General features: G+C 44.2%; 1 protein-coding gene and 1 non-coding gene across 2 annotated transcripts in view; both read left to right on the plus strand.

The window, feature by feature from the left end:
• HS3ST4 (heparan sulfate-glucosamine 3-sulfotransferase 4) overlaps positions 1–24,257 on the plus strand; it is a 353,140-nt gene extending 328,883 nt beyond the window's left edge. Inside the window, exon 2 of the mRNA XM_045542831.1 lies at positions 22,315–24,257. Coding sequence (XP_045398787.1) covers positions 22,315–22,951 — 637 coding nt within the window. The 3' untranslated portion in view covers positions 22,952–24,257. The remainder of the gene's footprint in view (positions 1–22,314) is intronic.
• Positions 1,785–1,887, plus strand: LOC123633645. Its single transcript, XR_006733673.1, has one exon. It is a non-coding gene; the product is annotated as a U6 spliceosomal RNA (small nuclear RNA).
• Positions 24,258–24,772: the final 515 nt, after the last annotated feature.

Below are 24,772 nucleotides of genomic sequence, written 5' to 3' on the forward strand. Positions count from 1 at the left end.
CTGAACTAGCCTGTGCCTCAATTTTCTTATCTGTAAAATAGGGACAAAAGTAAGTTTCACCCTAGAGGATTGTTGTTAAGTATTAAATGAGTTTATTCTTGTAAAATTCTTGCAAAAGTGCCTGACATATTATAGTAAGACCTCAATAAAGAATAATATCGAGCATTTGTTGATAGGAGTGAGTTTTATGTATGATCTGGGATCTCCCAAATGGGCTGTGAAATCCTTGATGACAGGGACTATATAACATTGATCTTTATGTTTGAGGACTTAGTGATCAATCAGACATTGCTTAGTAAATGAATGAATAAACATGTGTTGGGTAATGAGCATTGGTGCCCGATGGGTCCTGGTGAAAGAGCCCTAAGAGGAATTCTGCCTCTCTGTCCCACCCTGCCCCACTGCCTCAGCCCCTCCCAGAGACACAGAATACCCCAGACCACAGAGACATAATCATGTTGAGGACTAAATTAAGTGCAGATGAAACCAGGAAGATGACATCACAAATAACCCCTTAAAGAAAAAGAAATGCTCCTTCAGAGCACTCTCCGGCAAAATGAACTGTGATTTACTCCAGCAAATTACCAACTGTAAAATATTTACAGCTAATCTCCTCTACCTTCCAGGGTGGCAGTGGCAGAGGGAGGCAGGTTGTCTAGGCAGTAAAAGCGGGATGCAATTTCTATTTCAGTGGCCCTGTTTTCTGCAGCAACCTCAGGCAACAGTGCCATTTATATCTTCCACGCACACAATCTTTTCTGCATGTGCATGAGTCTCGATTATAGGCAGTTGAGGTTTGTGTGGTAGGCATTATGCATTTATGAGCCAGAGCAAACATTTACTAGTGCTAGTAATTCGTCTAAGGTTGGTGGGGAAGAAAAGCAGGAGCAACCGGGCACAGTGCTAGTTCTCTGACAGCTTAACAGGGACTAGGATAGGATGGAGAATTGGTGCACAGCTGGGGAAGAAATGTTTCGTCCACCTGGAGGCTCCTGCTGGCCCAGGCATGTCCATCTCCCCACACCTCTAATTCACGAGATCAGTGTAGATGTGCCCCTGGGCTCGGTCCTTGGACATTTCCTCATCCCTGTATATACTCCAGTATATACCATATGTACATGTTGTTAATGCCCAGATATTTCTCCAGTTCATATCTCTTCCCAACTCATATACTCACTGCTTACCTGAACATTTCCATTTGGGCGTGTATGAGGCATCTCCAGCATGAGACACCTGAGCAGAGCTCCTGACCTCCCCACTCCATGCCCAAGTCTTCTCCTCTCAATTTCTTCCTCCAAATTGGTAAATACTATATTCTTCCAGTTGCCCAGGACTAATATCTTGGCGATACCCTGACACTCCTCTTCCTCTTATATGCACACATAAATCCAAATTCTACTGGCTGTTTCTTCTAAATACATGCAGAATATTCCCACTTCCCCACCCCACTGCTATGTCTGACCTGGACTGCTGCAGTTGTTCCCTATGGTTTTCCTGTGCAGTCAGTTCTCAATGCATCAGTGAGAGTGGTCCTTGGAAATTGTCATTCAGATCATGACACTTGGTCCTCTGCTCAAAAACTGCCGAGGGCTTTCCATTGCATTCAGAATAAACTTTCATCATCTGGGCTTGCACTACTTCTCTGATCTCATCTCCTGCCACTGTCTCCCTCTCTCATTTTCTCCAGCCACACTGGCCTCTTTCTTGTCTGCATGCATACTAAGAACTCTCCCTCCTCAAGATCTTTGCACTATTTCCTCTGCTTAGAACAGGCCTCTCCATGCTTGCTTCAGCAGCACATATACTAAAATTGAAATGATACAGAGAAGACTAGCATGGCCCCTGAGCAAGGATGACACACAAATTCATGAAGTATTCCATATTTTTGAATAGACAACCTACAGAATGGGAGAAAATATTTGCATGCTGCACATCCAATAAAGGGCTGATAATGAGAATCTATATAGAACTTAGGAAAATCAGCAAGAAAAAAATCAAACAACCCCATTAAAAAGTGGGCAAAAGACATGAACAGAAACTTTGCAAAAGAAGACAGACTAATGGCCAACAAACATAAAAAAGTTTCTCAATGTCTCTGATCATCAGGGAAATGCAAATCAAAACCACAATGAGATATCACTTAACTCCAGTGAGAATGGGTTTTATCAAAAAGTCCCAAAACAGCAAATGCTGCATGGATGTGGAGAGACAGGAACACTCATACACTGCTGGTAGGACTGCAGATTAGTACAACCTCTATGGAAAGTAATATGTAGATACCTCAAAGAACTAAAAATAGAACTACCATTTGATCCAGCAATTCCATTACTGGGCATCTACCCAAAGGAAAAAAAGTCATTCTATAATAAAGACATCTGCACTCAAACGTTTATAGCAGCACAATTCATGCTTGCAAAGATGTGGAAACACACCAAGTGCCCATCAATACATGAGTGGATTAATAAAATGTGGTATTTGTATACCATGGAGTACTACTCAACCATTTGTGTGTGTGTGTTCCAGGGAAACTGTACAGAGGAGGCCATTGCATGGGGCATGCTGTGAGCAAGGGTTAGTTCAGTCAGAGGTTAGGAAGGAAAAGGCATTTCAAGAAGTTGGAACATCACATGCAAAATGCAAGTTACGACAAAGTCTCGTATACCCAGAATATGGCAAGAAGTTCAAAGAGGTTCAGATGCAGAGGGTGTGGGGCAAGTGGCCAGACTGTGGCCAGAACACGGGGCTCTTCCCTGGGGAGCTGAAACCCAGGAGTCATCAGGGCCTGGCTGATATTTATTCCTGCCAGTAGACACCTTCTTTGGGTTTTGTCCCTCTCTTATTTCTGCTGATTTACACCAAACCGCAATAATTTCCACATATAATTATTTTCACATCAATATTTTTCAATGCCCAAATCTGACGTGAAAGTCCACCTGTTCCTAGTGCTGTCAGGGGCACGAGAATTCCCAACAAAGACATGTTATAGCATCCCAAGGAGCTCACAGTCTAGTAGAGAAGTCAAGGAAATATACACATGCCATATGGTGTGATGAGTCAGCAATGGAAGCAGCATTAGGCACAGGCAGGAAAGGTGTCCTGTCAACCTGGGGAAAACAAGACACTTGAGCTGAATCCTGAAGGATGACTCTCAGTCACTGTATTGGTAGAAATAAAGAGGTTCAACACCACTAAGGACTAAAGAAGGGGCACGATACCCTCATACATTGTGCAGCCACATCTGGCAAAACACCATGGACAGCAACTTGCTGTATCTATTAAAACCTTTAATACACAAACCCACATGACACAGCAATTCATCTTGGTGGCTGTACTAGGGAAATACTCAAAAAAATGCATAAAGGGGCATGTGCCAGGCTGCTCCCTTTAGTCTTATTTGTCATAACGGAAAACTGGTAGAAATTAACGGACTCTGTATAGGAGGATGGCTAAATAAGCAATGGTTTTCATATACCATAATGAAACATTTATTTAAATAATGAGATGTGCACTAATATGGAAAGATCTCAAGAAGTGTTATTGAATAAAAACTCAAATTTTAGAATGCTACATAGAGTATGATACTATTTGTGTCAACTCACTCCCACATATACACAGGCACTCACCCAAAACAGTATTATGTTTTCTGTATAATTTCTATGGTTATATATGTATATACACACACATATATGTATATATCTCTATATACATGCATGTGTGTATATATATACACATACATATATGTACACACACACACACACACACACACACACACACATATATATATATATATAAGTTCTGGAGAGATACAAAAATGAGCAAGTGAATTTATCCCCTGGGCAGTGTACAGAGATGGGGGGATTGGTTTCCAAAGAAGACGCACTCGAACTCAAGGCTCTGTGGAGGAGAGTGTTCAACTATGACACTGAAGATCAAGCAAAGTCTGGGACAGCTTTTCTGATAGCCAGTGGAGGTCCCTGGAAGTATAGGAAATATCTATCCAGAGAACAGCCAATGGTATTTGTTATTCTGTGCCATTTGGACCTGGAAAGGGAAACATTTTACTCACCTGGAGTCAGAGTAGTGTATCTATCCTAACGCAAGGTGCACAGGTTTGGGGCATATTGAAGAGACAGTCACATCGCCTGATAAGGGGGGAGAGAGAAGCCTGTCCCCTGAGGCAGCATATCAACTGTGTTGCACTCTGGAATGGGACAAAAAATATTATAGACCTGACAAAGTAAGTCCAGGCAGAAGATGAGATCCAAGATCAGCTGGGGGCCATGCCCTGCTTCCCTGTGATCTTTCAGGCAAAGCAGAATCATACCTTGCTAGGGCTACTGCGAGAGGGTTCCCCAGGAGGGAGCTATTTTGGAGAGAGTGGGTTAGAAAGAGAACAGCAAGGGGATAGTTGCCCTAAAAACATACTCCAGAAGTGGAGCTTTCTTAACATGTTGCTATATAATGATTGTACGATTATTGTACATAGATGTGAGAGGAAAAAGTCTGTAGACAATATGATCAGACATGCAAAAAAGGCTGTGGCTTTTTATGTGCCCCTCCCCTACTAGCCAGCCACACAGATCCCACCCCCTGGGTCTGGATCTTCCTGAAGTTCCCTCCCTTGGGTGATAGAACATGCCTAGGACTCTGGGTCCTGACACATCTCAGGTCTCTGGGACCCTAACCCTAACCCTACCCTAACCCTAACCCTTCTCAGGTCTCTGGGACCTGAGAAGTTCAACAAAATATGTAGAGCCTCAATGAAGGAGAGCTGAAATGTTGAACAGAGAAATAGGCAGAGAAGTCCCAGTCCGGTAGAGGGAGCCAAAATGGTGGGAACCAGACAAAGACAGCATCTCCCAGGTGCAGAACTCCTTGTAGGTACTCAGGTGGAGGCCATCTGTTATCTCGCAGTTCCATCTACTGAGGGTACTCAGAATGCTGACATATTCCCAGCCCGAATGAGATGTAGCTCTCAACTCATGTCTGGAAGCCAATGGGTAGGTGCAATTGCCTACAGGAATTATTAAAGACTAGAACCATGCAATGAGGCAGAGAGAGGGGAAAGGAAATAATTTCTTTACAATCCTTTTGAAAAGATTTTTTTTAAGTCAAAGGAGATCATCTATCTCAGTTTGGTGCTGGTGGGTCTTTAACGACCAACATTGCTAATTTCCCTCACCTAAAAGGAGACAGGGGCTCAGAGTGCAGGGCAGGCAACAATATTACCATTCCTCTCTTTTATGGTCACCTCCTGTGTGTGGCAGTTGTGAGGGTCATCTGTAGCCGCTTAGGAAACCTAAGGCTTAAAACACATTTACAATCTCATTAAATTCTGCACTTCCTTTGCTTCAGGGTCTCTTACGAGGATTCAATCAAGGTGCTGTCTGGGGCAGGGGTCTCATCTGAAGCTTGACTGGTGAAGAATCTGTTTCCAAATGTGTATGTTGTTGACAGGATTCAGTTTTCTGTGGGTTATTGACTGAAGACCTCAGCTTCTTGCTGGCTGTTGGACAGATCTTTCCTTAGTTCCTTGACAAATAGACCTCTCTATAGTATGACTTAGTTCATCAAAGCCACCAAAAAAGAGAGCCATTAGAGAGAGCCTGCCAGCAAGATGGAAACTGCAATTTTATGTAACGAGTCATGGAAGTTCATCTCATTCCCACTGCCAAGTTCTGTTGGTCAGAAGCAAGTCCCAGTTCATGCCCACACTCAAGAGGAGGAAGTTATACATGACATACGTACCTGGAGGTGGGGATAATTGGGGTCTGTCTTAGGGTCTGTCTACCATAGCAATTATAATCATTTTTCCATTCAATGCAGTGATATAGAATTGCTGTTTTAATAAGTTTTTTAACCAAGTAAAAAAGAAATAAATTTAAAGAAAAATATTGAATCTACAATATTGAGCACAAATTATAGGTGGGTGTCCAGAAATGATAGAGTGTGCTCAGAGATTGAGAAATAGTCAATGTTCTCAGAATATGCTGACCATTCCTTCATTTGTTTATTTATTTGTCCACCCATCTATGTACATGTTTATTCATGGAATACAGATTGAACATCCCAAATTCAAAAATTCAAAATCTGAAATGCTGCAAAATCTGAAACTTTTTGAGTATCAACCTGACACTCAAAAGAAATGCTCATTAGAGCATTTTGGACTTTAGATTTTTGGATTTGGAATGTTCAACCCGTATAATGCAAATATACCAAAATCTGAAAAAGAAGATTGAAATCTGAAGCACTTCTGGTCCCAAGCATTTTGGATAAGAGATTTTCAACCTTAACAGGATATTCTCTTTGTCTTTCAAGGAATTTGGCTTAGTGATATGTTTCTAAATCCTGGCTGCACATTAAAATCCCCTGGAGAGCTTTTTAAAAATACCAACGACCAGGGACCATCACAGAACAATTGAATTAGAATCCTCTCTGTGGGGACTAAGGAATTCTAATGTGCTTCCTGAGTAGTGATGACTTCAGGGCATTGATCCCTTTGCAGTAGAACTGCACATGCAAGAATTGTTGGAGACACAGGCAGTAAGCCCTACAACCAAAAACAAACCAGCAAGTTTCAACTTGTTTTTTGTTTTTCATTTTTTTTTCCTTTCCAGAAAATAGAGTCTCCAACAAGGTGGTTTGAGTTTGAGGGGATAACAAGCTGGGCCCCACACTGAACGGACATTCTTGTTCCCAGTCCTGAGTTTATCCCTGACCTATATAACCTGACCTCTACACGAACTCTAGAACTGACCTTGAGTTAAAATTCCAGCCCTAGCTCTTCCTCTGCTTTGTCTTCCCAGAGGCTGGAGACTGGTGATTCCATATTATAGCTACATTTCATGGTTGAGGCTTCTGTATATCTAATTATGCTCTGTCTGCTGCCCTGGCTGGGGCAAAGAATATGCATCAGCATCTTCAGCAGGTCAGCCTCAGCCTCACCTGCCTTCTCAACACCTGGTAGCCAAGAGACGGAGGCCTCCCTACCAGCAGCTCAGCCCTGCCCTTGCCCCCTGGGCTGCATGTGGCCTCTTGGGGTGTATGACATGAGTGTGTGTGTGTGTATGAAAATGTGAAGGTACATGTCCAGAGAGGTCATTCATTTATTTGGTCACTTACTAAGCCTCTATCATGTACCAGGCTGTACTGCAGGTAATAAAGCTATAGAGATATAGCAGTGAACAAAGCAACCTTCTGCCATCTGGGAGCTTAATTCCAGGTTGGGAGGTACCAGCAACCATGTGGACCAATGAGTCAATTAGATTAATTCCAGAGCCTGACCAGTGCCCCAAAGTGTGATGAAGAAGATAAAATAGAACAATGGGAGAGAGAATGACTTGGGGAATGTGCTATTTTTGGTAGAATGGTCAGGGAAAGTCTGCTTCAGAGAAGACTTTTAAGTGGTATGTAAATGTCACCAAAACCATAGTTGATAATCTAGATCATCATCGTCTAATAGAACTTTCTATGATGAGGGAAATGTCCTGCATCTGCACTGCCAGGGCAGTAGCCATTAGCCATCTGCAGCTGTTCAGCACTTGAAATGTGGCTAGTGAAACTAAGAAATTGAATCTTTAATGTTATTCAATTTTAGTTCATTCAGCTGTCCATTACAGAAGTCACCAGCCACATGCAGCTATTCAAATATGGATTAACTAAAATCACTGAGTACAATACATTTTTGTTAAGTATAGTCATCCTACTCTTCCATCACACCTTTAATTTATTCCCTGTATCTTGCTGTTATGTTTGTACCCTTTAACCCACTTCTCTTCATCTTCCCCCCACCGCCTTTCTTCCCTTTCCCAGTCTTTTATCTATTTTTCCACTTTCTACTTCAATGTGTTCAAAGTTTTTAGCTCCTACGTGTAAGTGAGAACATGTGACATTTGTCTTTCCATGCCTGGCTTATTTCACTGAAGATAATGACCTCCAGTTCCATCCATGTTGTTGTGAATGACATGATTTCATTCCGTTTTTGTGGCTGAAGAGTGTTCCATTGTGTGTGTATATATATATATATATATATATATATATACACACACATATATATATATATATATATATACCACATTTTCTTTATTCATTCATCCATTGATGGGCACTTAGGCTGATTCCATACCTTGGTCATTGTGAATAGTGCTGCAATGAACATGCAAGTATAGGTATCTTTTTTATATACTGACTTCTTTTCCGTTGTATACATACCCAGTAGTGGGATTGCTGAATCAAATGGTAATTCTATTTTAGTTTTTTGAGAAACCTCCATACTATTTTCCACAGTGGTTGCACTAGTTTACACTCCCACCAACAGTGTATAAGAGTCCTTAGGAAGATTTACTATATAGGCTTTATGCATATTGGTTCACTCAATTCTCACAACAATGGTACCAATGAAAAGTTATTATTATCATTAAAACATTCATTTTTTAGATGGAAAAACTGAGGCATAGAGAGGTTAAATAAATCATATGCATCACACAGTTTGCAAATAGCAGAATTAGTATTAGAACCCAGGGAACTGGCACCAGAATCCGTGCACTTACCCGCTTATCCTGCCTCCCTCCCAGCGAGTGTCGGCTTTTCAAACCTCACTCTTGCCTGGTGTGGAAAACGGCACATAGGGGAACAGGACAGGAAGAAACAGGTGCTGAAGCAGTGAGGCCAGAGATGACAGTGTCTAGACTGGCATCGTGGCAGGGGAATGATGGGATGATGGAAGAAAGGAGTTAGATTTAGAATGTGTTTTAGAAATAGAGGCACGGCCAGTCTTCCTGGATGTGCCAAGGGGTGAGCAAGGACAAGCAGAATCAGTGCTGGCTCCTAGGCTTGGGGTGGAGCAATTGAGGGGACGGTGGTGTCCTTTCCTGAGGCTGGGAAGACTGGGGGAGGGTGAGACCTGGGCCCCTGGTAGGCCAGTGGGGATGCTGCAGTGAGGTGCATTAGGAAACCTATTGGGTGTACTTCTGAGTCTCAATTTGGGCACATTTTTCTTTCTCCCTTCTTCTTTTTTTTTTTTTTTTTTTGCCTCTCTTCTTTCTCCCTTTGTTTTCTTATTTCTTTTATGATTCAACAAATATTTATTGAGACCCACTTGATGCCAGGCACTGTGTGAGGTGCTGGGACTACAGATGGACACGCAGACTCTACACAAGCAAATGAGCATATAAGCAAGATAATTTTAGATAACAATAAGCCCTGTGACATGAACAGAATAGGTTGATGAAAGAGAGTGATTCTAGATGGGGTGCTTGGGGTGGGGGCTGCTCTCTGAGCAGGTGATGTTTGCCTCGAGACCTGAATAAGGGAAGGTGCCAATTATGGGAAGAGAAGAGGGAAGCATGTGTGTGTGTGTGTGTGTGTGTGTGTGTGTGTGTGTGTGTGTGTGTGTTAGAGACAGAGAGAGACACAGAGAGTGATAGGGACTCTAGGGGATTGCTGTGCATGAATATCTGATAATATAAGAATCTTCATAGCACAGTATGTATGTATGTTTGTGAATACCTAACTAGGTGTGCACTTATTTATTTTTCTATCTGTCATTTCCCCATCTGTTATATGGTCAGATTGATTGGTTTGAAAATCTGTTTAGTATTTCATGCACCCCAAGCTGTGAAAGCCAGGGCTAAATACAGGCACAGTAGGATGTACTAATTAATTTGTGATTATATTTTACATCATTTGAAGCTAGAGCTTTTGATTTGGGGATGCAACTCTCTGAAGGAAACAGTTCAAGGACAACGTCAAAGGCTCTTGCCTGGGTGCTGTGCAGAAGAGGTTGTCTTGCTATCATAGCCAAATGTAGGGAGAGGAAGTTTGGGGGCTGAATTTATTCAGCAGGGAGTACATTTTCCCTTCAGTACTGTGTGTCAGTCTCAACCAAACTTGAGAGCTGGTGCATGGCAGTGTGGCAATGCACACTTGTTTTTCACAGAAACATTCACACCTGTCATGTATGTGGATGGATGCCCCTATCTTGACCGACCTAGTTTACAAGTCTCCTTAGCCAGGCATGATGAATCCCAGGAACACTTGCACCAACAAAACATCAAGTGCTTTGACCAAACAGTATCTGTCTTGCTGACCAGTTGCTTGGATCACAAGGAAGAAAAATGCACAAATTATTTACGAAAAACAAAGTTCATTTTAAGGATGCACATGACATAGAAATTAAATGACCTCACCATCCTCACGGGTCAGAAGATGGCATTTTCTGAGAATGCACAATGAGGAAATGGGCTTCCTGTGTAATAGCAACAATAATTAACACCCGTACTGAGTGGTTCATTTCTTTCAGGCATCCTGCTAAGCCTGTCCTAAGCACTAGCCCTTTTGACCCTGATAAAACATGCTCTGAGATTGGTCGTGCTTGTGATCTCCATTTTATAAGATGAGGAAACTGAGGTTTGAGGTGGTTAAGTAGGCCTTCCAAAGTCACTTAGAGGGAGGACAGCAGAGCCAGGGTCCCAGGGTCCCAGAGCGAGTGCAGTCAGCTGTGACAACTTGAGGGGTAGTTACCCGGTAGGTAGACAACGGTGCTCAGGATGCATGGCTACAAATGGGCAACAAGTGATGTTCCAGAAAGCACCCGGTGGCCCTCCATCAAGAGGATATTGGAGTGTTTTGAAAAGCAGGTGGAACAAAGCAACAAGTGGTCCAGGAAAAGGTAAGACTTGAATGAAAACCTGGCAGGTTGGCGGCCACCTTCATAAAGAGCAGTGTCTCCATCGTTGAGAGGCTCAGAGTTGTGATGGTGCACACAGTTTGAAGGTGTAGGGTGTAGACATGCGTTAAGGTGACAGAGGCAGATTCTGCAAGAGCAAATGGGGCTTGGGTCAGCCGCAGGGTGCAGGTGAGAGGGAGGGAAGGCTGACAGCGTCCCCGAGGCAGAGATGGGCTGACACACAGCTGGGAGTGGAGCATGAGCTGGAGAGACCTGGAATGCAGGCTTCCTGAGAGGAGCCCTCTGGTGTCACTGTCTGTTCAACCGTGAGCACAAGGTGCCTGTGCAGACATGCTGACACCTCCGTAATCATCACTTGATTGTTGCACCTGCCCTTCGAAATGCTGAACCTGAGGAAAGAATGCACAATAAAATAGCTAATAGAAGCTGGTGTGTGAGGTTCTGCAGAGGGTTGGATGTGCAGGAATAAAGGATCAGAGAAGTACATGCCAGGTGGGATCCCCAGTCAGGGGCAGGTGACGTGTGTTCCATAATCTTGTTAATTCAAAGTCAGCAAACACGTTTGTCTTAGAACATCTGGAGTGAGACAGTTCAATCGCAGAAGAGAAGGGGGTGGAGGGAGAGTTGCCAGGATGAGGACACTGAAGTTGTAGGTGGGCAATGGTTTAGATTTGAGATCCTTGCTTCCTAGCCTGTGGGCTTGAGAATGATTGCAAAGGATCACCACATCCCTATAGACGCCAAACATTGAGTATAAACTAAGTCAATAAAAATCTCACACACACGGCAATCTTTCAAAAATGTGGATTCAATGATGAGTCAATCACAGATACATCTCAAAGGATTATTGAATTCATAGTTGCTTTCTGTCCATATGTGCTTTCTAAATCAAATGATATGAAAAAGTTAAGTGCTGTCGTATGGTGGGCTATTGATGTGAAAGACGAGTGATCACATTGAGAAGAGTCAGAGATGACAGAGAGAAACAAATTTGTGCAGCATGCGGCAGGGGCCTGATGGAGTGGCCACGCTCTGCCCAGCTAGGGGGCTTCCCAAATGCTTGAGCACATCAGAGTGGCAGGGGGAAAGAGATTTCTAGAGATTCACTGGGATATGGACGAAAATGAAGCTGCTTGGTGCTCTAAGACTGGGTTATATCGGTGCCCACTTGAGAGGTGGGTTTCTGTGCATTGGAGTTATTTACGTGGGATGCATATATGAAGCAACCAGTGACAGTAACCTAGATTAAGAATTCGAGCAGGGCTATTCTCGGTCACTCACTCAACAGGTAGATTTGTTTGCCCTTACTATGTGCTCCGTTATACTAGCAGTGATAACAAGAAGGGTCGTTACCAACATATTGTTTCTTGTGAATGAATATGAGATGTTATCATCCCCATTAGACAGAAGACAGAACTGAGGATCACAGACACGGAATGAGTTGCTCAAAGCAAGTGTGGTTCAGAAGTGGAGCCCTGAGACTCAACCCTTAGCCACAGGCCTCTGTCAAGATGAGGATGCACTTGGCTGGCTTCCGAGAGAGATGATGAGGGACTCTGGAATCCAGCTGACCTCAGCCGGTGATTCTCACTGAAACTCGTGAACCACTGTGAGTCCTGAGAGATAAGGATAGACCTCTCAAATTATTTTTACTATTTCAGAAAATGAAAACTTCTTAAGGGCAAGATCTTACTCTTTGTTTATGTTCTAATACTATTGCAGTAAGTGTCTGTCACACTATAGTTGCCACATTAATGAACAAATGAATAGTTTCTCTCTCTCTGTCTCTCTCTCTTTCTGTCTCTCCTCCCCTTCCCACCTCCCCAGCTAAAATTTGTTTCAGTATCATGACCTTGGTTTTCTTCTGTTAAGAAATACTAATAAGCAATTACCCATAGTTCTGACATAAAAAATAAAAATAAATAAATTTATAATTACCTGGATAAGTAACAGGTTCCAAAACTCAGATCCCATGAAGAGAAACATAGGCAGTACAAGAGATCAACACAGAAATCCATTAAGAGCATGGAGTAAGGCTTTCAGTCCACCATGATAGACTGTACTCTGTACTCTCCAGGGACAGGCGGATGTGCTCATGACACCTACACGCTCTTCTGAGCACCAGAGAAAGTACCACATGTCTGAATCCACCAGGCCAGCTACTCTTCAGGGCCCAGTCCAAGAACATGGATGTGGGAACATCGTGTAATGTGTGACCAGCTCCTGACTATTGAGGGAATAGAACCACCAGTAAAGTTGATGAAAAACTATAAAGTCCTCTTGTCCTCACTTGGAAGAGTAAGAGCTCCCTTTGAAGAGCTAGGAGCCAACCTGCTCTAGAGGTAGAAATGGCTTGGAAAGGATCTTTCTTTTTTCCCACTTTTATTTGTGTTTTGTTGTGCTTCTGGACACACAGTAAAAAGAAGTTGCCTCATGGGATCAGTAGTGTCCTTAACTTCTGATCCTTTGAGATAAGTTCCATCCAAAAGTGGTTCATGACACTTGCGTGTTCTCAGAAGAGAGTAACCAGCATCATTTTGCCAAATAGTCCTCATCTTGTTAATGAGCCCACAAGGGTGGGGTTCAACATTGATCGCTACATAGAAAGCCAATTACAGAGACCACAAGGATTGTCAGGGGAGAAAGGATTTATTACAGCAGACACTTCTACTGGGAGGGGGAGGGATGGACTGTCTCAAAGCCCCCTCCCTGACCAACAGGGTCAGGGGGGGTTTCTGGAGGCGAAATGAATAATGCATGAGGGGAGTGAACATCATTACGTGTTTGGGGTGGAGTGCAGGGCATGCAAGCACAGTGAGAAAACATGCTGGTACATATATATGTCCCATGATCAAAAAATGGCAGATAAGTCCCTCCCAGGGCAGGGATTTTAGTATTATATGAGCTAAGGGTTAATATTGATCATTCTTTCAGCCTTGTGCCCAGGCTCAGTGGGTTGTTGGGCATGGTCTATGGTGGAGGATCGCTTATCTTGTTTTCTGCAGACAAACAGGTGGTGTGAGGCTTTGTAGTTATTTCGTGGCTGCAAGGAGGTTCTGCCATTTATGGGAAAGAAACTCAAAAGAGAATGCATCAGTGCAACAGAAAGTTACAAAGTTCTGGGCAGTAAATCTTATTTTCCTAGGAACTACAAAGAAAAAGAAAAAACTACAAAAAATGTTTTCTTACATATGGAGCTGGTCACATTCTCAAGTTGGAGTATATTCTCATAATTCTCTCTTCCCCTTTCTGTCGCTGGCTCTACTGGTACCCGGCACACTCGTTGCATTCGTTTATAACCAACCGTATCTTTGGAAGTTTGTCTGTGCTGTTTTTGCCTTGGCAGAATCATCAGGAAAAACACACAGAGAACTGAGTTCTCTTTCCCATTGTTCCCAGAGAGGCAGTCAACCCTTCACCCCAATGTCTGCAGCAAGACCTCTGGGCCCTGCAGAATTGCCCATCCCAAAATGTTGACAGTGCCGGTTAAGAAACTCTGGGTTAGCCCTAGATCTTTGAAACACAGAGCCTTCTAAGCAGGTGTGTCTGGGGTCCTCTAAAATCTTTTTGCAGTCTGTAAAATAGAGAAACTGCTCACCCCCCCTGGAGATAAAAATTAGCCAGACCTTGGGAGTAAAGGACTGGCCACCCTCCTTGGTGATGGGGATGTCGGGTGATGGGGGATGTGGTGATGAATCTCCTGCCTTTTCTTCCAGATGAGTCTCCAGAGGCAAACTCAAACAGGACGATTTCTCAGTAGGTCACCCTAATCCATCAGTTTTTAATACACCTTCCAGCCACGTCCTGTTACCTTTGACTCCTCTGGCCCCACTCCCAAGGCCCTGAAGTTTAGCAAATGACCTTACTCTTCTGCCATTGGGAATATCCAAGCCATCAGGCAAGAAATTCCTAAATATTGCCTTCCCTGATCCTAACCACATCCCAGTGGCTCAACCTCAAGACCTTTTCAGCTTGTACGTCTGTCATTCCCAGGGATTCTCCCCCAGAGTAAGAATGTCTGCTGGACCCCCATTTCTCCACCCGAGGTTGCCGTCCTGTGTCTTCCAGCTCCCCCTAGCTTCACGTCCTGCCTTCTTCCCCTTTGTCGTATTGAATAGTGGTGAGGAGCACAGGCTCGGCTGGGGTTCGCATCCCTACTCTGCCACATACATGCTGTGTGATCTTAGATGAGGCACTTAACTTCTCTGAGCCTAACTTTATTCATTGATATCATGGGAAATAATGAGAATCTCCCTTCTCGGCCTATTTCAATAGGGATATTGTCACTACTACCTCAGTCAAAGACTGAGACTGTCATAAACCTTCTAATCCTAAAATCTCTATACGTGCCTGGCACCAACTTTAAAACAACAAAAATGCTCAAGACCTGGGTTTGCTATTTTCTACCACAGTGTGGTCATGTGTCATTTAAACCTGGGATGTTTTCCTCATTCTTTTCCGTTACTTAAACTGTTTGTGTATCTTCAAAGCCCAGTTTTGCCATCCCCTTCTCCTCCTCCGTCTTCCTCTTGCCTTCATTTCTCCTTCTTCTCCCTTCTAATCTCCTTCATCCTTTGTTTCTCTTCTTCTTCTCCCTTTCCTATCCTGTCTCACACCTTCCTGTCTCCTTCTCTTTCTCGTAGGTACGTGTGGCAATGCAGTTGAGACTCGGTGGGTACGATTCTGTTTGAAAGAGATCTCTGTCCGTGGCAGAGATATCTCATCTGAATCACAGACCACTTTACTAAATGGCATATTCAGGCCTTCCAAAGAACTTACAGTCCACTAAAGGGCAGGCATGATGCTTGCTTTGTCAGCAACATATACCTAACACCTGGTCCCTAATAAGCACCAGTGCTCAATGGGATTAATGAGGAAATGAATGTTAGCATAGCCCGTTCATCGTTCAGAAGTTTGAGGTCCAAGGAAGGAAAGTCCCTGTCTTTAATTCATTCAGCAAGTTAATTGTGAAGTCAGAACTATCACTCATATTCCTTCTTTCTCAGCTTCAACTAGGCCCCAGGGCCATATGTATGACTGCTTTTCTTGGGTCTATTTGATAAAAATGTGGTCTCTAAATGGTTTGACTTTTTGCCTTCAGGAATTTCGGGATTCATGAATATAGGTTTGAAAACCACAGTGAACTTTCCAACATAACTGGACAGGGCTATGCATCCTTGGACAAGGTTCATTGTCTCTCTGACTCTCAGTTTTCACATCTCTATAAAGGGCTCAGTGGTACTTGTGAGGTTTAACCAGGCTAACCTGTGAAATCACCTCTCTCAGTGCATGGCAAGTAGCAAGTGCTCCCCTGAATTTCTGAGTGAGTTTCTTTCCTCAGTGCAGAGGAGCTGGCCCTACCCTCATGCCCTTGCTCTCACCACCATTCTCTTGGGTTCATCAGGAGGGCTCAGAAAATATTGCTAATTTATGCACCATTTGTTCCACTGGATAATGCATTTGGGAAAATGTAAGGTGCCCACATACCTCTAATTCCGGCAAGTCAAAGGCAAGCTCTGCTCTTGACCCTTTCGGAGAGAATGGGCAGTTTATATCTCATACCGGCTATTGCTTTCTCCCTCGGCATTCACGACGGTACCCATTTGCTTCAACTGAGGAGGCCCCAGAGAGAGATATCAGAAATTGAATGATGTAGCTTGATCTGGCAAGAATTTCTGTGGATTCTGGACTAGGTTTCTGTAACTCCCAGTGGATAGTCCTGGGGAGCTCACCTTGGCAACACACATAGTGAGTCTCATTTTAAGATGCAACTTCATCACCTACTAGCACAGTGACCTTGGACCAGTCATGCAACCTTGCTGAGGTTTTGTAGGTTGACTAAGCATTGTCAGACTGTAACCAAGAGCCCGGGCTGTGGTGTCAGACAGACCTGGGATTGAATTCTGAATCCACCTCTTGTGGCTTTGGCCAAAGTAATCAATCTCACTGGGGCTCTGTTTCCTGATCTCTAAAATGAGGGAAATTATAATTGTACCTTCTTAAAAGAGTTCATTAAAAAAAAAAATTTAACAGCTAACATGTTGAGAAGCTACTATCTATGAGGCACTCTTCTAGAGAGTAGTAGCTCACTTCATACTCACAAACTCCCTATGGGAAGCTATTATTAGTGCGATGCCTGCTTTGCAGAGGATGAGACAGACTCAAATGACTTAGGTTAAGTAATGTGCCCAGGATCACACCGCTATTAACAGTAGGTACATGCAGATTCGGCAGGTCTAGCTGGAGTGCGTGCTCTTAACTATGAGGCTGGAGAATCCAGTGTCTGAAGGTGCTTAGAGGAATCTTCCAGCCTCAGAACTTGAACTCTCAACCAGGACACAGCAGGGAGTGAGCACTCCGTCAATGGTGGTGCTCACTCTAGGCCTCCAGGCGGTAGGTTATCTATGGTTACCCTTGTTTCCTGTGAGGCCCCGGGAGGCTGGCCTGCATTCCTACAAGGCCGGGTTAAGCAAAGCCTCAGGCCCAGCCAGCGGGGCGGGGGCAGGACGGCTGAGCTGGAGAGTGTCTCATAAACATTTGGGGCTGTGAGAGCAGATGTGTGATCTGTGTGTTGACGTTGATGTCACGGCTGCTCTGAGCACCCGAGATACTGTTAACGAGCTGTTCCAAGCCCAGATGCAGTGTTTTCTCACCATATGGTCGGCACTGAAGTGCGTGGTCTTTCAGACTGGGACGGCAGGAAGCTCAGAAACACTGCACCCGATGCATGGAAAACCGACTTGGAGAAGCTGCATCCTCCAAAACTGCCCCAATCCTCCTGACTTCTAGGGACCGTGTATTCATTTATATGTCATTCATTTATCCATCTAATAACCAAAAATAGTTATGGGGCAGCTATGATGTGGCAGATACCACGTTAGGCACTGGAGTTACAAAGGTGACTAAAATATCGCCTACGGCCTCAAGGAACTGAGACTAGCCGTGAAGGGTGTGGGGACAAACCCTATTATGACATTATTCTAAGCTCTGTAATGCAGGTAGTTATCAAGGACTCTGGAAATTAAAAGAAGTTAGTGAAAATCTTTTTAATGGAACTAATTATTTTTTTTTTTGCACACCTAGCATCTGAACTCCTTTCCTATTTGAGAGAACTCCCCAAATAGGCAAAAGGCAGGTCCTATCTTATGCTAGTGACAGTAAAGAGTGGCAGTCACTCTTCTTACATGTCATAAAGTCCAACCTGAATTGCCCCTGGATTTCAGTTTCCTGGATCAAGGTGATTACTGAACACCTCTACTTACTTGGGCAAGTAACAGATAGCTTGTGATAACAGATATATCACAAGTCCCAAATCAGACCTGGTATCTTCCCCCATAAACCTGCCCTGTTCCCAGTGTTCTCTACATCAGTGAACTATGCTACCATTTAGCCATTGGCACAGGCTGACGGTCTCAGAGTCATCTGTGACCCCTCTCTTTCTCTTGCACATACGTCTCACTCATTGTTAAGGACGGCCAGGCTTTTTTAAAAATCCATCCCAATTCTGATCACTTCTTACCATGTTGCCCTCTCCACCTACTGCCCGGCCCTGGCCATGTCTATCCTGCTCTCCTGAAATGGGCTCTGAGCAGATTGCCTTCCTTCTTCTCCTGCCACTCTGCTGTCCGTTCTCAGCAAAGCCACCAGAAGATAAAAGAAAATTTAGTGTAAGTTATACCATATTTTCCTATGCAATATTCATCAATACCTTCTCATCACATGTAGAAAAAATTCCAGTATCTTTCCCACAGCCTATAAGGCGCTCCATGGTCCATTCCTTGCGCATTTCGCTGGCCTATCGTCTAACCTGCTTACCTTTGCTCACTCCTCTCTGGCATCACCTGACTTCTTTCTGTTCCTCGAGCACACCAGATGTGAGAACATCAGCATGCTGAAGTGTCGGATGCAGTTGAGACAAACTTACTTAAAACCTAGGAGAGAGAAGGTGAAGAGTTCCTGAGAAGGTGGAGGGAGGGTAAGATCCAAAACCCAGACTGGGGTAGGGGGAGTCTTTTCCAGCGGAAGAGATGCCTCCTCCCCTCTCACAGCAAGAGGGAGAACAGGGTGGTGTGGGAATCATTGCTGAATCAGAGGCCCAGAAGAGAATCCTGGGAAGGGGACAAGGGAAAGGAAATGAGGGGTCCAAACCCACCACAGCAGACACCTTAGGACTGTCTAGACATAGGACAGGAGGTGAATGGCTTGCCATTCTCCCATCCGTTCATCCAACAGTATTTACTGAGCACTTACTACTTGCCAGGATCTGGTGTTGGGCATCGATGCTGGTATGGAATTAACTCTTGCTCAGCCACTGAACTTAGAAACAAACGAAACACTCACTCAATGAGACCTTGGAACATATCTTTAGGTTCTAAGCCCATTTCCTTCTCCGTAAAACTGGAATAATAATGATAGCTGCTCTGTTGATTAAAATAGTTCATTCTGTGATGCTATAAAGAGCTCAACATTTGTCACCTGTACAGGCTACATGAGTAGCTTAGAGGAGGGAGGGACCCTGTGTGTTGTGCCTGTTGTTACATTACCAGTAAGCGATCATTTATGGAATGAATGAGTGAATGAGTACGACTGATTCAGAGTCTGTTTTAGAAAGGGAGAATTGCCACTTCATAGATTTTGAGCAGCCACTGGGTATATTTTCACTGGCAAAATAACCCTGGTAACTGAGGCCAAATGGTTGAGGTAGACTTACCATTTTAACCCCAAATGTAGGAACTCCCTTAAACAATATGCTTTTAACACCCATCTGTAGCAGGAAGGGCTCCTCTGCTCTCTTCCACCTTCTGCAGAGCCTTTTCTAACACCCACCCCCCCCAAATCTTTTCTGCAGCAAGCACTGAACTAGGCACACACTTACTCTCCTGTATCCACCGGCTTATAGGTTGGGTGCTATTTCATCCAAGACGCTTCCAATACAAGACTCCAGATCCACAAAGATCCTGACAGGTTGTCAATTAGCTGGAATAAAGGAGATGAATTTGAATGGGGCTCAGCGTAAAGACAGGCAGTGAGGTCTAAGAAGTGAAAGGCAAAGAATGGATGAAGAGAAAAGTTGAGCAGCTGCTCCTGTACTAAAGAAAAATATGACATAAGCACACACACACAAAAAAAAAAAATCTGAAGGGCTAAAATTTGAAAAAGGCCATGTAAAAATAGCTATTTTCAGGTGTGGTTTTTCTTTGCATCAACATTTATTTAATATTTTTATAACATGATATGAGTTTCATCATTAAATAAAGGAATATATCTGTCCAATTGAAATACAAATAGGACATCAGTATGCTTCCTATACTCGGGCTGAACTAATGGTAGCTCCATCGCTGGTCACCAGCCTGCAGATCAGGAAGTACAATTGACGATATTGGCTTGAATCAGAATATATTTTTTCTAGATCAGTCCCTTAGTCCCCATGTTGTTCAGCCTTTTCCATTTGGTCAAATGTACATATTAATATTTTTTCTTGGCCCTTCTCTAAGAAATGCTGGAAGAATGACCTTGGCTCTTGGGCAGCTGGCTTAGGTTAAAAAACGTTGGTGTTATTTGGGCACTATTCTAAGTGATTTACCTCCATTATCACATTTCATCTTGGTTAAAAGCCTATGAGAGATGGACTCTTATTAACCCCATTTTTTAGAAGAGAAATTAAGTCTCAGAACGGTTTTAGTAACTCCGTCACAGTGATGTGGGAATCACAAGTCTTAACTCAGGCAAATCCTTAGCCCCTCCCCTGCAAATCAGACAAATTGATCCGGCAAGGGCCAAATTGAGGCATGCACACATCAAGACATTCAAAATACTTTGGAGAATATGTCACTCCAAAATGAGCACGATTATTTATGGCCAGGGCTATTGCTTGATCTGAAAACACCACACTGCCCAGCCATTATACTCTAACAATGTCCAGCTCTGTGTGAATTTTTCCATGAGGCAGATTCCTCTTGGCTAATAAAAGTGCTTTGCCGAGAAAGCTCAAAACCCAGTTGCAATTAATTATTGACAGAGCATGTGAATTAGAGATAAAAGAAAAGTCATTCTTCCTCCACACACACGATAGTAAATAAATTTAATTATGGTAGGAGAAGCTAAGGGATCTTTGTCTATATTAAGTTTTATTAGCTGAGACATTTAAAAGCATGTCATCATAACAAAGAGGTCTCGTGTAATCCTAAATGTACCACTTTGGTGCAAGGCTCGGGAGTGAATAGACTTAATGGAGCACATGGTGGCAGATGGCCTGCTGTACCGACAGGTATTGAACAGGTTTATCGTCAATTAACTTTAGTCTACATATGCCTATAGCAAATTGACTGTATAATAGGATCCTAAGCCTCATTTTGTCACTGATAGGCCTGCCACGTTGGGATGATGGGGAGAATGGTATCAAACTCCTTTAGTATCTTGGAACTCCCAGATAAGATGAGGCCACTCAGAAAGCAAACACGGATGGAGGGGTCAGTGTGGAGTAGCAATGTTGGCAAGAGAACCAAGAGATGTGGACCCTGGTATGGGATCTATCAGTGGCTCACTGGGCACCCTTAGGAGCAAAAAAAAGAATAAAATCCCATATACTGAACCAGACCTATCTAGATGCTTTCATTCTATATGTCATTTTATTCTCAACTGAACTTGAGAGGTAGGTTTTGGAATTTTACAAATGAAGGACAATAAGGCTAGGAGTGTGATTCAATTTGCTGAGGTCACAAAGTCTGTTGGAGTCCCATGGCTATTCCCTGTCCCTGGGCTGCTGTTTTCTCATTTGCACACTAATGCCTTTGAAGTCAGGGGTCAGCAAACTTTTTCTTAAAGGACCAACTAGTAAATATGTTAGGCTTTGTGGGCCATATGGTCTTGTTGCGTGTATTCGGCTCTGCTGTTGCAGTGCAAAAGCAGCCATAGATGATCTGTAAATGAACGAGTGTGGCGATGTTCCAATGAAAGCTTATTTATGAGCATTGAAATCTGAATTCCATATAATTTTCCATGCATCAAAAGATGTTATTATTATTTTGGTTTTTCTTCAACCATTTGAAGTTCACAAATCATTCTTAGCCATGGGGTCATGCAAAAAACAGGAGATGGGTGGTCGTTTGCCAACCCGGGACTAGATAATCTTTGAGGTCTTGTTGACAGCTCGAACAGTTTCTGAAAGCCTCTGCAACAGTAATAATATCCTTAATTTATTAAGCTCTTACAACATGCAGGATTCTGTGCTGAACGCTTCTCAAGCATTATCTCCCTTAATCCTCATGCTACGGTGCGAAGTCAGTGCTGTCATTATCTCCATTTCAGAGATTATAAAACTAATACATAGAGAAATTAAGGGTGTATCTAGGTTAATCATAACTGTTAAGAGGCAAAACAGCAATTTAAACCGTGGGGTATAAGGTTCCCAAGAAAGAATGTGTATGCCTTATGCTGCCTTTTCTGATGGCACACAGTCAAGGCTATCGTGGGGATGTATATTAATAGGTAGAAAGATCTGCCACATCTTTTTCGGTTTCCTTTGGTGACTCCTCACTAGGTTGTTTGGGTCACTTATTTTATGCCAAGAAGTTATACTATGTCTGGACAGGAGTAACCATTCTCTTCCCCTTTCCTTCGTCTTTCAGGAATGTGATGCCCAAGACTCTGGACGGACAGATCACCATGGAGAAGACCCCGAGTTACTTTGTGACAAATGAGGCCCCCAAGCGCATCCATGCCATGGCCAAGGACATCAAACTGATTGTGGTGGTGAGGAACCCCGTGACCAGGGCCATCTCCGATTACACCCAGACGCTGTCCAAGAAACCCGAGATCCCCACCTTCGAGGTGCTGGCCTTCAAAAACCGGACCCTGGGGCTGATCGATGCTTCCTGGAGCGCCATTCGAATAGGGATCTACGCTCTGCACCTGGAAAACTGGCTCCAGTATTTCCCCCTCTCCCAGATCCTCTTCGTCAGTGGTGAGCGACTCATAGTGGACCCTGCCGGGGAAATGGCCAAAGTACAGGATTTTCTGGGCCTCAAGCGTGTTGTGACTGAGAAACATTTCTATTTCAACAAAACCAAGGGGTTCCCTTGCCTAAAGAAGCCAGAAGACAGCAGTGCCCCCAGGTGCCTGGGCAAGAGCAAAGGTCGGACTCATCCCCGCATCGACCCCGACGTCATCCACAGACTAAGGAAATTCTACAAACCCTTCAACATGATGTTTTACCAAATGACTGGTCAAGACTTCCAGTGGGAACAGGAAGAGGGTGACAAATGAGGCTAGAGAAGTGGAGGGAAGGCTAGTGAACAGCTAAGGAGGCTCCTTCCCTGAGTCCTGAATCCCCCAGTTTCTGCAGTTTCACTTGGCGGAGCGCCAAGCACATCTCCTCCTTCATCCGGCCGGGGCTGCCTCCTGTGCTGTCGGCTTAGGCAAAGGGTTGGATGCCACGGCATCCCATGGAAGTGTCTGGTTGACCAGATGGCCACCAGAACCACTGTTAATGCTTATCTTCTGCTAGTTAGTAGAATCTGAAGACAGAGGATAAACAGCTGCCAGTGTCAGAGACAGTGCTATGAATGTTTGTGTGACCAAAAGAAAGAAAGGTCTACTTTATGGGGTTCTCACTTCAGGTTGGGGAGCCAGGGTTCTAGCCCTGTACCTGGCACGGGCACCTCCAGAATGCACTCTGTGGCTAAGTGCCCCGGGACCCCCAGGGAGCAAGGCCCTCCTTCTAAGGTGTTTCTAGCCTTCTCTTTAAAGCCCTCATCCCACAACCCTCGGACTTCCTCCTTCCCCACGGCACGAAGGCAGAGGCATGCACGTTCTTCACCAAAAAAAAGCTGACACCCCTGGAGCCTTCTTTCTAAGCGCCCCTCTAAGGAGGGCTGGGTCTCTCTCTTCCTGAGCAGCCTTGATCATGGAGAAGCCTGGCACGTGGCCTTGTGTCAGAGTCGGGCCCACGGGGCTATGCGCAGAGCAGTGCAACTGTGGCCGAGTTCAGAGCCCTGAGGTTGGCAAAGGTGAATGGCCACATCTGGGAGTGAATGAAGAAAGCCAGTCCTCTTGGTGGGAGGTCTCCTTACCTGAACACCCTCTTCCCCAAGCACCAGGGTTCTGAGGCATGCATTTGGGGTGGGCTTTGTCCCCTAGGGTCCCCAGAAGGGCAAAGACCAGAGTTGGCATGCCTCTTATTATGAATAACCCTGAGCAATGCCACAGAGAGGGGAGCCGTCGCCGTCCTTCTGTTTGTGCCCCACATCCCCTCAGGGTCATCTCATGCTTCATTTTCTCTCTGCAGAGATGGCAGATGCTGGGCAGCGGTGAGGGGCTGACTCCATTTGCCAGATCCTGTTTATGGGGGGTGGGAGAGAGCAAGCGCCGTCTACAGATGCCCCGATCAAGGGCTGCCGAAGAAAGCGTCTCTTCCCATCAGTTTGATTCGATTAAAATGTACCATTTGACATAAAGCACTTGTTCACAGATCTCCAAAACCGGGAATTGTTCTAGTAAAATTGGAAATTTGTATGAATGGGGGGAGTTAAATCTGTTCAGCTGTTATTAAACTGTCATTTCTCCCGCTAAATGAAAACTGTGTTGTTATAAAGCTTAATGCAACCTGATCAATGGGTTTCGATGGTGTGTTTGTGCTGGGAACCTCCACCCCCACCCACCCTGGGACGCTAGTGGCATCCCTCCTCTGGGACGGCCAGAAAGGCCCGGATTCCAGAGTCATGGGTGGGTTCTGTCTGCAGGGCAGGATCATTCTTGCAATAGCACAAAGAAAGTGGCTCCTGAAAGGGGTGAAGCTTTTCTTATCTTAACCAATCTAGGCAAGGAATGGGCTGACATGCCAGATTCAGAAGCAGCCTTACAAATAATTTTTTTCTAGATAAGAAAGTGGTTATTGAACTGAAGGCAACAGATATACCTGCACTATCAAAGTAAAAAAAAAAAGATATAGATCAAAATACACACACACACACACACACACACACGCACACACATGTGAGTGCATTTGAAGGAAGAAAATGCATGCTCGTTCAGAGCAGGGAACTGTGGGGCGGGCTGATGTGGGGCCTTGTTTCATAAGCACAACAA

This window comes from Lemur catta, chromosome 2, assembly GCF_020740605.2.
Source record: "Lemur catta isolate mLemCat1 chromosome 2, mLemCat1.pri, whole genome shotgun sequence".
NCBI lineage: Eukaryota > Metazoa > Chordata > Mammalia > Primates > Lemuridae > Lemur > Lemur catta.